Source organism: Amphiura filiformis, chromosome 7, assembly GCF_039555335.1.
Source record: "Amphiura filiformis chromosome 7, Afil_fr2py, whole genome shotgun sequence".
NCBI lineage: Eukaryota > Metazoa > Echinodermata > Ophiuroidea > Amphilepidida > Amphiuridae > Amphiura > Amphiura filiformis.
Genome location: NC_092634.1, coordinates 59,551,931 through 59,565,011, shown reverse-complemented (window position 1 = coordinate 59,565,011; position 13,081 = coordinate 59,551,931). Strand labels below are relative to the sequence as shown.

At 39.9% G+C, this 13,081-nt stretch overlaps 1 protein-coding gene across 1 annotated transcript in view; it reads right to left on the bottom strand.

Moving 5' to 3' along the window:
* Positions 1 to 13,081, bottom strand: part of LOC140157410 (exosome complex component 10-like) — a 43,370-nt gene that overhangs the window by 24,433 nt on the left and 5,856 nt on the right. Inside the window, exons 2-8 of the mRNA XM_072180594.1 lie at positions 12,001 to 12,137; positions 9,374 to 9,497; positions 8,483 to 8,584; positions 7,478 to 7,643; positions 6,680 to 6,779; positions 5,226 to 5,412; positions 4,086 to 4,229 (exon numbers count right to left, since the gene is read on the bottom strand). Coding sequence (XP_072036695.1) covers positions 4,086 to 4,229; positions 5,226 to 5,412; positions 6,680 to 6,779; positions 7,478 to 7,643; positions 8,483 to 8,584; positions 9,374 to 9,497; positions 12,001 to 12,137 — 960 coding nt within the window. The remainder of the gene's footprint in view (positions 1 to 4,085; positions 4,230 to 5,225; positions 5,413 to 6,679; positions 6,780 to 7,477; positions 7,644 to 8,482; positions 8,585 to 9,373; positions 9,498 to 12,000; positions 12,138 to 13,081) is intronic.

Genomic DNA, 13,081 nt, shown 5'->3' with positions numbered 1-13,081 from the left:
TCAGAGAAGCACCCAGCAGCACGATTCTGATGTCTATACCCATGTTTTCAGGGTCAAGGAATCCAATAGAGTAATTTACAACAGCCTAGAGCCTATCATTCCAAGATGGCTGCCAAAATTTCAAAATGGCCACCAGTGAAAATTAATTTGGCTATATCTCGGGTGCAAAAAGTCCTAGAAGTATGATGCTGGTGTCTATACCCATGTTTACAGGGTCTAGAAATCCGTTGGAATAATCTAAAACAGCACAGGACCTTAAATCCCAAGATGGCTGCCAAAATTTAAAAATAACCACCACTAAAATGCAGAATTTTGCTTATATTATTATCTTATCGGTGGTTTATACGGCCTTATACGGGGTTTCTGATCCTTACCTGGGGCTAAGATACCTTAACCTTAGCATAACGCAGTCTAAACCCCAGATAAGGTATCTAAACCCCAGATAAGGCGCCGTAACCCCAGATTAAGGGACGTAGACTCCAGATAAAGCAGTCCAAACCCCAAAATAAGGTGCCTTAACCCTAAATAAGGAACATAAACCACAGATAAGGCATCTAAACCCCACGTAAGGTGCCTTAACTCTAGATAAGGATCGTTAACCCCAGATAAGGGTCGTAAACCCTAGATAAGGCATCTAAACCCCAGATAGGGCACCTTACCCCCAGATAAGAGACATAAACCCCCGATAAGGCAGTTTAAAAACCCCACTAAGGCACCTTAAGCCCTAGATAAGGAACACAAACCCTATATATAGGGTGATTCGGACAAGTATGGACTAGGCAGATGATCAGTTATGCTGCCCTCAGGTAGTTATCGTTAGCACTAAACATCTGGGTGTCAATGAATTTTCAGGACAACATATCAGCCTCCATTTAGAAACTTTCTCCATGAAATTGGGGCAATATTTTTTCATTTTCAGACCATTTTATGTAGGGTGAACAACTAACTTCTGGTTGCATCTTTGATTTAAAGGCAAAATAGTCATATATTTCCCTCATACTGGGACAAGATTTTTGGCCAAGAAACAGCCCTGATCTCAATCCAGTTGAAAATGTGTGGTCTATAATGGAAGAGAAAGTCTACTCTCCCCCATTTGCCACAAACAAGAACATGCTGGTCAAAATAATCAAGGATGCATGGGATTATGTGAAATTGGGGGCCATACGATTCTTCCTAATCTTCTCGAGGGAGATCACGGGTGGAAGAATCGCTGCCGCAAAGTGATAGAGAACCAGGGAGGGGAACGTTTGTAAACATTCAGTTCTTCAGTTCATTAACTTCATATAAAAGTACAGTTTTACCATAATTCATGTAAATATATTGTGTTTTATTCATTTAAACATACTTTTATGATATAGGTGGTCCATTCTTATCCGAATCACCCTATATAAAGGTAGTCTAAATCCTGGATAAGGCATCTAAACCAAGATGATGCGCTCTAACCCCAGATAAGGGACCTGAATCTAGGATAATGCAGTCTAAACCCCAGATAAGGCGCCCTAACCCCAGATAAGGGACGTGAATCTAGGATAACGCTGTCTAAACCCCTAAACCCATTACATTGTTGTCAATGGGAAAATGGCTGATTTCGGGTGGAATGTTCTCAAATTCAGAACTCTCACAATTAAATAAAGTTAAACGCAACCAATTTCAGGTGAAACTAGATGATTTAGATCCCAAATGATCAAAAACTCAACATAGGTTGAAATGAGACTTTTTGCAAACAAAATGGCATTGTGCCCTTGAAGCTGAAAGTTACAATTAATTAGATAGGGCGTATATAATGCTAAAAAGTGTCATATAATGAGAAAAATATACCATTTGAAGCATCAAAACCCAAAATGTACTTTTTGGCTATATCACTTGGTCAATTACAGTGATTTTAAACAGTCTTTTCAGATGTCACGCAAGCAAATAGTTCCATGCATCGCCCAGGCCTATTAGTGGTGTATAACCATGTACTAGTGCCATGAGTAGGTACTGTATCTGATATGCCGTCCATCTTGGACCTGGCAAGGGGTCTGGTTATGTAAAACATTGTGCTTTTGGTTCAAAGACATAATTATACCGGGAATTATACACTTGGAAGCGTGATCATAAAAACAAACTCATATACATTTCAGTATATAAGCAGCCTCACATTGATCCTTTACTGAGAAGCAACCAGTCTGGCTTTAGATCAGGTCGAAGCTGTGCTCAGCAAATACACATTTTGAGGAGGATCGTGGAAGGCTTCAAGGAGTACCAACTTCCCTTGACAGTCACTTTTGTGGACTTCAAAAAAGCCTTTGACTCCATCAACAGGTCCTCATGTTCTCAGTGCTGAGGCATTATGGAATACCAAAGGTTGTGGTCAATGCCATCCAGGTGCTCTACAAGGACTCCAATAGTGCCGTTATGATAGACGGAAGTATCTCAGAGCCTTTCCAAGTAACAACTGGAGTGCTTCAGGGTGATGTGTTGGCACCATTCCTGTTCATTATCCTGGTAGACTACCTCCTGAAAAAAAATCAACTTCTGGAATTGACGCTGGAATTGTTACCTACCCACGTCGGTCTAGCAGGTATCCTGCTAAGATGCTGAATGACCTGGATTTTGCTGATGATATTGCCCTGTTGGAATCTTCTATGGCCCGGGCCCAGTAGGACTGCAACAGCAGCAGCAGATCTAGGCCTTGTCATCAGCGCACCTAAGACAGAATATATGACTGCAAACTGTAACGCCCAGCCAGCACTTGAAGTCTATGGTAGTACCATTAACCATGTCACAGACTTCAAGTACATGGGTTCCAAGATGGGCTCTAGTGTTGGAGACCTAAAAAGAAGAAAAGCACTAGCCTGGGCCCCTTTCTGGAAACTGGAACGCCTTTGGAGAAGCCCATCCCTGCCAATCGGAACAAAAATCAAGCTGTTTGAGACAACTTGTGTCACTATCCTTCTGTACGGGTGCGAGTCATGGGTAACCACCAAGGACATGGAAAACAAGATCAATGCCTTTGCAACATCTTGCTACAGAGTCATGTTAAACATCAAGCGTGTGGATCGGATTCCAAATGAAACCATCTACAATCTGACCAACACCACTCCACTGGTTGCCAGAGTCAAGATTCATCAACTCAAATTTCTCGGCCATATACTGCGTCTTGAAGATGACGAGCCTGTGAAAGAATATGCCCTTTATATTCCACCACATGGGAAGAGGAAACTGGGACGGCTAGAATATTAAATATATCTTCAAGTGCCAGACACAATGCTAGTTCCAGTGTTTGAAATTTAGATTTTGAGCATACTTTGAGAGAGATATGTGGCTTTTTTGCATGTGTCAGCCAGTTTTACAAGATTTTGGCGGCCATCTTGGATTTTATGCCACTTACCCCGAAATATTACATGTTTCTTTGAGTGTCTGACACAAGGCTACATAGTTCCAGTGTTTGAAATTTACATTTTAGCATATTTTGAGAGCGATATATGTAGCTTTTTAGCATATGTCAGTCAGTTTTATAGGATTTTGGCGGCCATCTTGGATTTTACCAGTTACTCCGAAATAATAAATCTTTCTTTGAGTATCTGACACAAGGCTACATAGTTCCAGTATTTGAAATTTACATTTTGGCATATTTTAAGAGTGATATATAGCTTTTTTTTGCATGTGTCAGTCAGTTTTATAGGATTTTGGCGGCCATCTTGGATTTTACCACTTCCCACGAAATTAAAAAATGGAAACATCTTTTTTCCCATTATTTACCCCCACAAGAGACAAAATCAAGTGAAAGTTTGCTTTTAACACCGATATCGCACGACTCGACATAGTGCTGAGCACTAATAACTGAATTGTCTGGGTTCTCAAGTGGCTATTAATTATACTAGGCCTCTTCAACTCAGACAACCACATTGTGGATTTCTAACTTGGCTCATGCTATTCAAACCTAGCTGTATCAATGAAGAGCAAATAAAAAGATATCTCCAAAAACTATTGTGGTTATACTCTGTGGACTTCTTTGCAATTTCCTAGACATGTTGAGGATAGGTTTGGATGCTTTGCTAAAGTACCTGTGTTTTGGTACATGTGGTTGTTTTGCCACTTACCTTAACAATGCTGGGGTCTGTAAACGAATCATTTAGGATATGCAGCTCACTTCGTAGCTCTAACGTGTCCACAATGTAGTCGTGTGTCCCTGTGGATATCTGCATAAGGCATGTAAACCCTAGGAAGGACCTGTAAGAGTGGTGCTGTCAAAACAAACCAGAATGAAATGATCAAATTTAATTCATTTGGCAACAGAAAAAAAAAAGTTTTTACGGGCAGGCAGACTTTTCAAGAAGGTCGGTCGGACTTTTTTTTTTGAGCTGCTTAAATATTGAGAGCTATGGACAGTTTCACAATACTTTAGCATCATCTTTTTTTTAAAACAAAAGTCTAAGCACCCCTGATTTAAGCGAGTAATTGAAAGCTGAAGTGAAAGAATTTGTGTACACGTCTATGACATGTGCAGTCATATTATGGTACTGCATAGCACAATGGGATAGTCATATCGGCTGCTGCATGCTGTGGACCATATATTGAGAAAAAAGACATAACCATAAACAAAAGAGAAATAGACCATTCACCAACATTCAAAGTCCCTGTGCTTTGCATGCTGTGAATTCTCGCATATTCATGAGGGCTGATCATTTGAATATGTGATAGAGTGTTACGTGTCTTCTTCGCGTTCACGTATTAACGGACAGTAAAAATATTTGGTGTGCAATGAAACAAGTGATGCTGTGACTTTGGCTGGTTGTGGTTAGTCTGTCTGTAATCACCAAGGACATGGAAAACAAGATCAATGCCTTTGCAACATCTTGCTACAGAGTCATGTTAAACATCAAGCGTGTGGATCGGATTACAAATGAAACCATATACAATCTGACCATTACCACTCCACTGGTTGCCAGAGTCAAGATTCATCAACTCAAATTTCTCGGCCATATACTGCCTGTGAAAGAATATGCCCTTTATATTCCACCACATGGGAAGAGGAAACCGGGACGGTCGCGCACACTGTACTTACAGTATGTCCAGCACCTCCTGGGAGATACTGAAGGGATGCTGCAGCCAAACAAAATTGTTTTGCTTGCCCGAGATCGCTATAGTTGGAGAAAGCTTATAGTCGCCTGCTCCGCAGCTGACTGATGATGATGATGGTTAGTCTGTATCACTTTAGTTTATGGTCATAACACACTAACCTCCAAATCAACAGCAAATTCTGTGAGGCTTTTCAGCTCCTTGCTCAGCTTTTCTAATTCTTCCACACTATCCACCAACGTCAACGGGGTATCATCCACAGGTTGCACGGAAACGGACTCAACTGGTTTCAGCTGCTCCGGGTTTGGCACAAAATGATCCAATTCATACTGGTACGGGTGTTGAATTCTGTGGATGAAGGGCAGCAAAATCAAATGAATGTAATTGATTTAATTCTAATGAGAGCTCTAATTTACTACAGCAAATGTATTACAACCTGTACTGAGGTTCAACAACTTTGCCTGGTTTAAAAGCGACAAATCTGAAGTATTTTGTTTAACGATTAAGTGATTTCATGTGTTTTGATATATATGATGACCTCAAGATAAATTGTCAGGGGCAAAAATGATACAGAAATCCACATGGGGCAGAACCCTTGCTGCAGACCAATAAGTTTTTGACTTTTTAACATTAAAACACGCTGGAAACCCAAATAAAAATGCGTAACATTTACTTTTTTGTAGAAGGCTAATTATCTGTGAAATATCAAAATATCTCCCTACTATTCAAATTCAAAGGAAGGGCATCCCACTACTCTGTAGTGTCCCTTTGCAACCCACAGCTTTGTGTGTAAACACACATCTCTTCGCAAACATTCCCATATAGATAAATCCAATGAGCCAAGAGATGGTCAGAATTCATTCGGCTCTTACTGGGTCCCCTCCGCACCAAATTGGTGTTGTGACTGCCCAATTGGGTGGATTAAAGCTGCTTTAAAAATTGATGTTATATTGTATTTTGTTGTAAATTTTCACCATGCCTTTGTCTACGTGTAACACAGGTGATAGATTGCAGTTTAAAATCCCCGGCAAGGTCGCATCATTTCACATTTCAGGTGGGATGGACCTAACAGGGATCCGGTTATGGCTGCCATTGAGGTGTAGGAATGTGTGAAATTTGATTTGTCTATAATCCCAATACACAGATGAGTTGACTTCTGACGTCATGCCTGGCAGTATGTACACACATCATCACAATTTCCATTGTTTTTTACCTGGCAGTATGCGTGCGCATCATATTGCCATGTAAGTTCAATTTTACTGTTTATCAATATGTATTACAGTATTTATAATTGTATGAGGGCCTGCATGGAAAGCAGTGCTTGACACTGAAGTGGAACTACCCTCAATAAAGAAAGATTATTATTATTATTTTGTTCAGGGCTCGTGTTTTTAAAACTCCCGCCACATCACTATGAATAAGGCTATTGAACAGTGTAGTGGTTGCACGGGGTTCACTCATGCATATCGATATACCAGTCCCTTGCCTTTGTTGATAAACATTGAGGTCAACTCATCTATATGTGAACTTTTATTTTTTAAATACATATTTTACTTTTTTTCTTTTTCCCCTGCCCACCACTGTTTATATCATACTACATTTTCTAGAGTCTTACTGGCTGGAATCCGTGTCATCAGACCCTTCTCCTCTCCTTTGTTGCTGGATGAAATCAGCTAATGCTTTAGGCGTCTTCTTGTCGGCCTTACCAGGTGTACCTGCAAACAAAATAACAGAAAGATACGGTGTAAGCTGTTATCAGGGAAGTTCCACACTGGCAGATGCACACACTGTTTATTGAGTAAAAAGAATGGGGTCATGTCAGGTCATGCAATGGGCTATTCCATTTGAACTCCACACACCCTATGGAAGACATGACCTTAGTCCCCCACACATAGAGTGTGAATTTCAAACGTGGGTTACCTAAATAGGCAACTCCATATTGAAATCATGTCTTGGATTTCAACTGGACTAGCCCAATGCTTCCCGGCTTGTTCAGCAAAGGAAGAGTCAATATTTCATTGTGTGATACAATTGCCCAATCAGATCCAAACTCCTGTGTTTAGGATGTGCACATTGCGTGCTGTACTCCCTCAGTATTATGCCATCAACATAAAAAATAGCCTATTTTGGCCATATAGTCAGTCCCCTCCTCCAGGTTGAATGTTTTTGGACACACCCCTGACATCCAACTCATTCTGTTTGATTTCATCACATTGCATTGTTCTATTCAGTTGAAATCCACACCCCCCTATGGAAGACATGACTTTTACCTCCTGCACAGGGAGTGTGAATTCCAAATGGGGTTACCTAAATGGATGGCTCCATTTAAAGTCTACACCCCCTGTGTAGGAGATTAAGGTCATGTCTTCCCGAGGGGGTGTAAGGATTTCAACTGGCATAGCCCATCACTTACCCACATTGAGTGGCTTCAAGGCATTAGGTTTGTATTTGATGACAGGTACAAATGGCGTGTTGGTGTTGTCCACTTTGTCTCTAAATTTCATCTGCGGACGCGACACATTCTTGGCGTGCATCATACGAAACGACTTGGTCTCCGTTTCACCTGTGTCGGCTTTTCTCTATAAAACAAACAAATAAAAAGATGAGGAAGGTGACGAAAAAAAAAAAAAAAAGAGATGAGCAAGGAAGGAGGGACAAAACAAATTAAAGCAACATCAGGGCCTTGGTTGTTACCTTGTGAAGATGCTAGCATGGCATGGTTTGAAACAACTGTACAGCGCTGTCACAGTCAGATGCAGTCTAGCAGCATGTCATTCACATCGTAGATCTCCATGGGGAAGAACCCTCAATCTCCCTGGGGAAGAACCCTTCTCCCTCCAAATTCAGCCTTTGGCCCACCAAAGAGCAGTTGGAGCCAATACAATGTTCCAAAGAATGTACTTTGGTAATGTTCATGGCTGATCATTATATTTGAATCAGAAACAAATAAACAGCACAAAAATATGTTGTTGCATATTCTTTGTGCTGTGTGTCCCCCTGGACACTACTGGTCAGCTAACAGCATTTCTGATTGGTTGATAACTTGAAATGCTCTTTCCAATTGCCAATTATGACTAGGCTTTAAACTATTTATGGTCATTTGTTGATGACATCAAACTTGAAGATGTTGTGACGTCATCAGAGGTGTCCTAGTACTACATCACTAGCAACAACAATCTTCATATCAATAACATCCGCTGAAGACGCCGGTTGACCCGGAGAAAGCGCTCCGGTGAGTGTACCAAATTTGAGTAGCGTAGAAGTATAATTTTGCTTTCTATTTACATTTACCGCTACGTATGAATATACACCAGTATAAGTTTTATACCCTTTTAATAACCAGACATTTACATGTTTCTTTTTGCGAATAATGTCAAAAACATTTTGTGTGTGCTGAGTAAGCTTGTGGTTCTCATACCTTCCTATTCCAACTGGCTACCATTAGTTCAGGTTTGGAACCAGCAGGAAAGAGAGACTCCTTTGGTTTAGTGATCCCGGATGCTTCATCTAAGAGTGTGCCCTGAAAAGAAAGAAAAAAAAATTACATGACATACCATAGAATTCCATCTACAAGCATCTTACTATAAATAGGGGAATGTTGTATGTATGTCACTTTCGATACAAATGTCGCCAAATTCAAACGGGAGATCGGGGAATATGCGGGAACGTGTTAAACTTTATTTGGTTGAAAACAGTCAAGAATTGGCCTCAAAATCAGTAAAAAAGTGAGTTTTTCAGGCAATTTTATAGCGGTTATTTGTTAACAGGCTATACCAACCAACACGTACACATGTCTAGCATAAACCGCGCCATCGTTAGCGTACACACCACGTGCAACTTGACTTGCATGCACGGGGTGCGCATAGCCAACTTGCGTACAGGGTTATGGTTTATAGTATACGGGATGGGATAACGGGATTAGGCCTACGAAGACTATAAATATCGTACGGGAGGGAGGAAGGAAAGAAGCAAAAATAATAAAGAGAGAAAGAAACAAAAAAGAAAAAAAGAAAGAAAGTTAAAAAGGAAATGCAAGAAGGGACAGGTCTAGAAAAATAAAGTTTACCTTTTCAATGAGTCTACAGGTCTGTTCAGTATTATTCCTCCTGTTTGAGAGAACGCTCTCATTTACTCATCTAGCGGGAACTCGGGCGAAGTGTCCTGCTAGTGTCTCTAAACAAGTGTTTTTTTTATGCAAGGCAGATACCCTCCACAAAAACATTACTTGGAGTTTGAGCAACTATATTACTGATACAGATGGCCTTTTAGTTTAGGAAATGCTGACCTAATAGTAAATTAATTAACTTACAACTCTCTCCAATAAGTTATCATTGGTTTCAACAATGATGTCCATTTTATCATCCAAGGATACCGACGACCCTCCAGGTTGAAGGTAACCTTTGACCCCTTGCTGCCTGATCAATTTGTTGATACTGAAAAAGAAATGATAGAGAGAGAAAATTGCCTAATCTTAATTAAATTCAATTTACAAATCACAAACACGGATGAGATTCAAGAAATAAAGGGTAATGCATTATCATTTACACGCAAATAATGTGTCGAGGCAGTAAAAACATAAATAATGGGTGATGCGCAGCCGAACCCATTATTTAATCGTTTTTACTGCCGAGGACACATTATTTACGTGTAAAGGATAATGCTGCACCCTTTATTTCTGTTTTATTACCACAAAAGTTTGCGATTTAAAGAGAAAATATCACTTTTTTGCCCAAATATTTGAAGTTGTTTACCGCAAGGAGAAGCGCCTACATGTAGTCAAAGCGTAAGTGATAGAGAGTATTACAGGAAAAATTGAACGCGTAACCAAGCGTAATGCTTTGCGTAGAATGTGTAACGGCGCGAACATACTGCATCGTGCTTTGCTGGGCGCTGTGATGCGAGAAGAACATAAAAGTTTGTTGCCCTGGCCACTTTATTGTTATTTAAAGCCATAATAATATGGAAATTTATAATGCGCAAGTATCCGTCAGAGCCGCTCACTGCGCAACAACAGGAATATGACCACAAAGGGGAACATGATGAACAGAGCAAAAACAGATAATATACAACATACCATAATAAACATTCTACACTACAAGTCATCAGCAAAAGCGATATTAAACAGATGTGTTTTTAACAAAGATTTAAAAGAGTCCAAAGTATTACAGTTTTTAATGTGAATTGGTAGATTGTTCCAAAGTTTAGGAGCACAAATGACAAAAGAACGGTCGCCAAAAGAGTTGCTAGATCGTGGTTCCTGAAGAAGATGAAGATTGGCTGAACGAAGTCCAGTGCGCCCAGGTATATAAATGTGCAGAAGATCGGCGATGGTGCAAGTCCGTTTTGTGATTTGAAAACAAAAGTGAGGATCTTAAATTCAATGCGTTGTTCAACAGGCAGCCAGTGCAAGTCAATTAGAATTGGAGTGATGTGCTAACGTTTCTTTGTGAGAGTGATGAGGCGGCGGCAGTATTTTGAACCAATTGCAGGCAGACGAAGTTGTGATTGTGGAAGACCGTACAAAGAGAATTACCAAGCGAGATATTACAAGAGAATGAACAATGAGTTTAGTTGCTTCTGTTGTGAGATATTTGCGTATCTTGCCGATGTTACGGATTTGATGATAGGCGGCTTTGAGAGTGGGCGCAACTTGCAGTTTATGAGACATGTCAGAATCAAAGATGACACCCAGATTTCGTGCATCACAAGATGGTGTAATTTGCGATTCTCCGATGACAATGTTACTAATGATGGATTTAGATTTCTGATGTTTTGAGCCGATGATGAGAAATTCGGTTTTTGTATCATTGAGTTTAAGAAAGTTTACATGCATCCACATTCTTATTTCCTCGATGCAAACTTCAATGCGAGCAACACTTTGAGAAGATTCAGATGGTTTAAAAGCAAAATAAATCTGGGTGTCATCTGCGTAAAGATGGAATTGCAGATTGTGCCTTCTGACTATGTCACCAATTGGATGAGTGTAAATTGTAAACCACTGCGGCCACAACACCGATCCCTGCGGTAAGGCAAATTCAAGTGAGCATGGCTCCGACATGGCGTTGCCGATGACAACACGCTGAGAACGATCGCTTAGGTATGATTTAGCCCAGGATAACGCAGTGCCACTCAAGCCAATATAATCATGCAGCCTTTTCAAAAGAATTTCTGAGTCAACAGTGTCAAATGCTGCAGATAAGTCTAACAAAATAAGAGCACAGATATCCCCACTGTTCAATGCACTCAAAATATCACTCTGGACGCGTAACAAAGCAGTCTCAACACTATGACGTTTCTTGTAAGCAGATTGATAGCATTCTTGAAGCTGGTTTCTTTCCTGAAAATCGGATATTCTTGTTGAGACAACTCTTTCAATGAGTTTGGAAATCCAAGGCAAGTTCGACACGGGCCGATAATTTTTCAGATCATCTTGATGTACGATCTTATAATATGAAAATGGTTATTTTTTTCCAAACCTGATTTTTTTTGCATATTTGTAATGTTTACACATGTCCCAACTTGCACCTAAATGAAACCGGCCAAATCTGTTGTCTTTGAAGGTCAACAGAGCAAAGTTCGACATATTATCATAATTTAAAAGTTATGATAATATGTCCTCTCATAGAACTGCATGTTAAATGGCCAAAATAATCAGTGGGGTTTCTTTCACTTTACCTTGTTATTTCAACCTAAATGGACAGCAACCTTTCACCCTTCACGTCAGTTATTACTAATATTATTTCAACATTTTGAATAAAGAATAACAAAATCAAAATTTGACGGAAATCGTACATGAAGACTTTAATGGTCTTTCACGTGATGCGTTTCAGTTAATCACAGAGCGCGATTTTGTTGTGGAGGTAATAGAATTGGCAGTAATGGTCTGTGAATTTACAGCACCCCCAAACTGAATGAGACGTTGAAATCATAACTTGCCTTTCTAATGCATGATTGCCTTGTTCCTCACAGAAGTCCCTGAAGCTATCATAGCTAGAGTAGAAATCGTAGTCATCTCCTGCTGAGGGTAAGGTGTGAGAAGTCTTGGTTGCTTTCATCAGCTGCCCTAATGCTTGCTGAAAGAGAAAAGTGGAAAAAATCAATCAATTAAAGCAAGGTAGTATAATCTCACGCCAAGGTAGTAAAGCTCACGCAAAAAGCTGGAAAATGAGTAAAATCTCACGCATCGTCATGAATAATTTGTTGCCCCCCCCTTTTCACATTCTCGGCGCCTTGGCTCAAAAATACAAAATGAACATTGAGTCGGCAAATCCAGTGCGTCTCTGTCTCACGTAAGCAATTCCAAAAAGTTGACAGCCCTGCCCCTGACCAATTTTGTGCCTATTTTTGCATTTTTCTCAAAAATTATAGCGCATTGGTGACAAGTAAGATATGTATATTATAGGAGCAAGGACTACAACTACTGCACTGGAAATTTTATTTCAGCACAGACAGTTGTGGAGTTACAGTCAAAAATGCGGGAAAACCAATATTTGATCAATAAATCAATAACTACTTGTCTTGAGTCACTGAAATTCCAGTGTTGTACATGTAACTGGATTCCTTGCCCCTGTAATATATGTTGCTTTTGTTACCATTACCAGTGTTTTATTAGTTTTTGAGAAAAATTAAAAAAATAGTCACAAATTAGTACCAAATTCTGACCTCAAATGGCAGAGAACCCCATTCTGGATCACCATTTCTTATTTCCTGGATATAGACTCTATGGTGACAGGCTATGGTTCAGGACAAAAAGTAGGCCTACAGCCTGGTGATTTTTATTTTCAGCTACAGTAGGCAAATAATGGGCCTGACACAAGGTCCATAGCCCATTTTGTTAGTAAATTTCAAGTATCGCGCATCGCATCATTTTGCATTAAAACACTTGTAACTTCCAAGTTATAGCAAAAGTAAACATTTTCTGAATGGAAAAGTCGAATCTGCCCAAATATGGCATCTTAATTTTCAATAGGGGTAAGTCTAAAGCAGGTGCAAATCCAAATATGCACGAAAAAGTTGT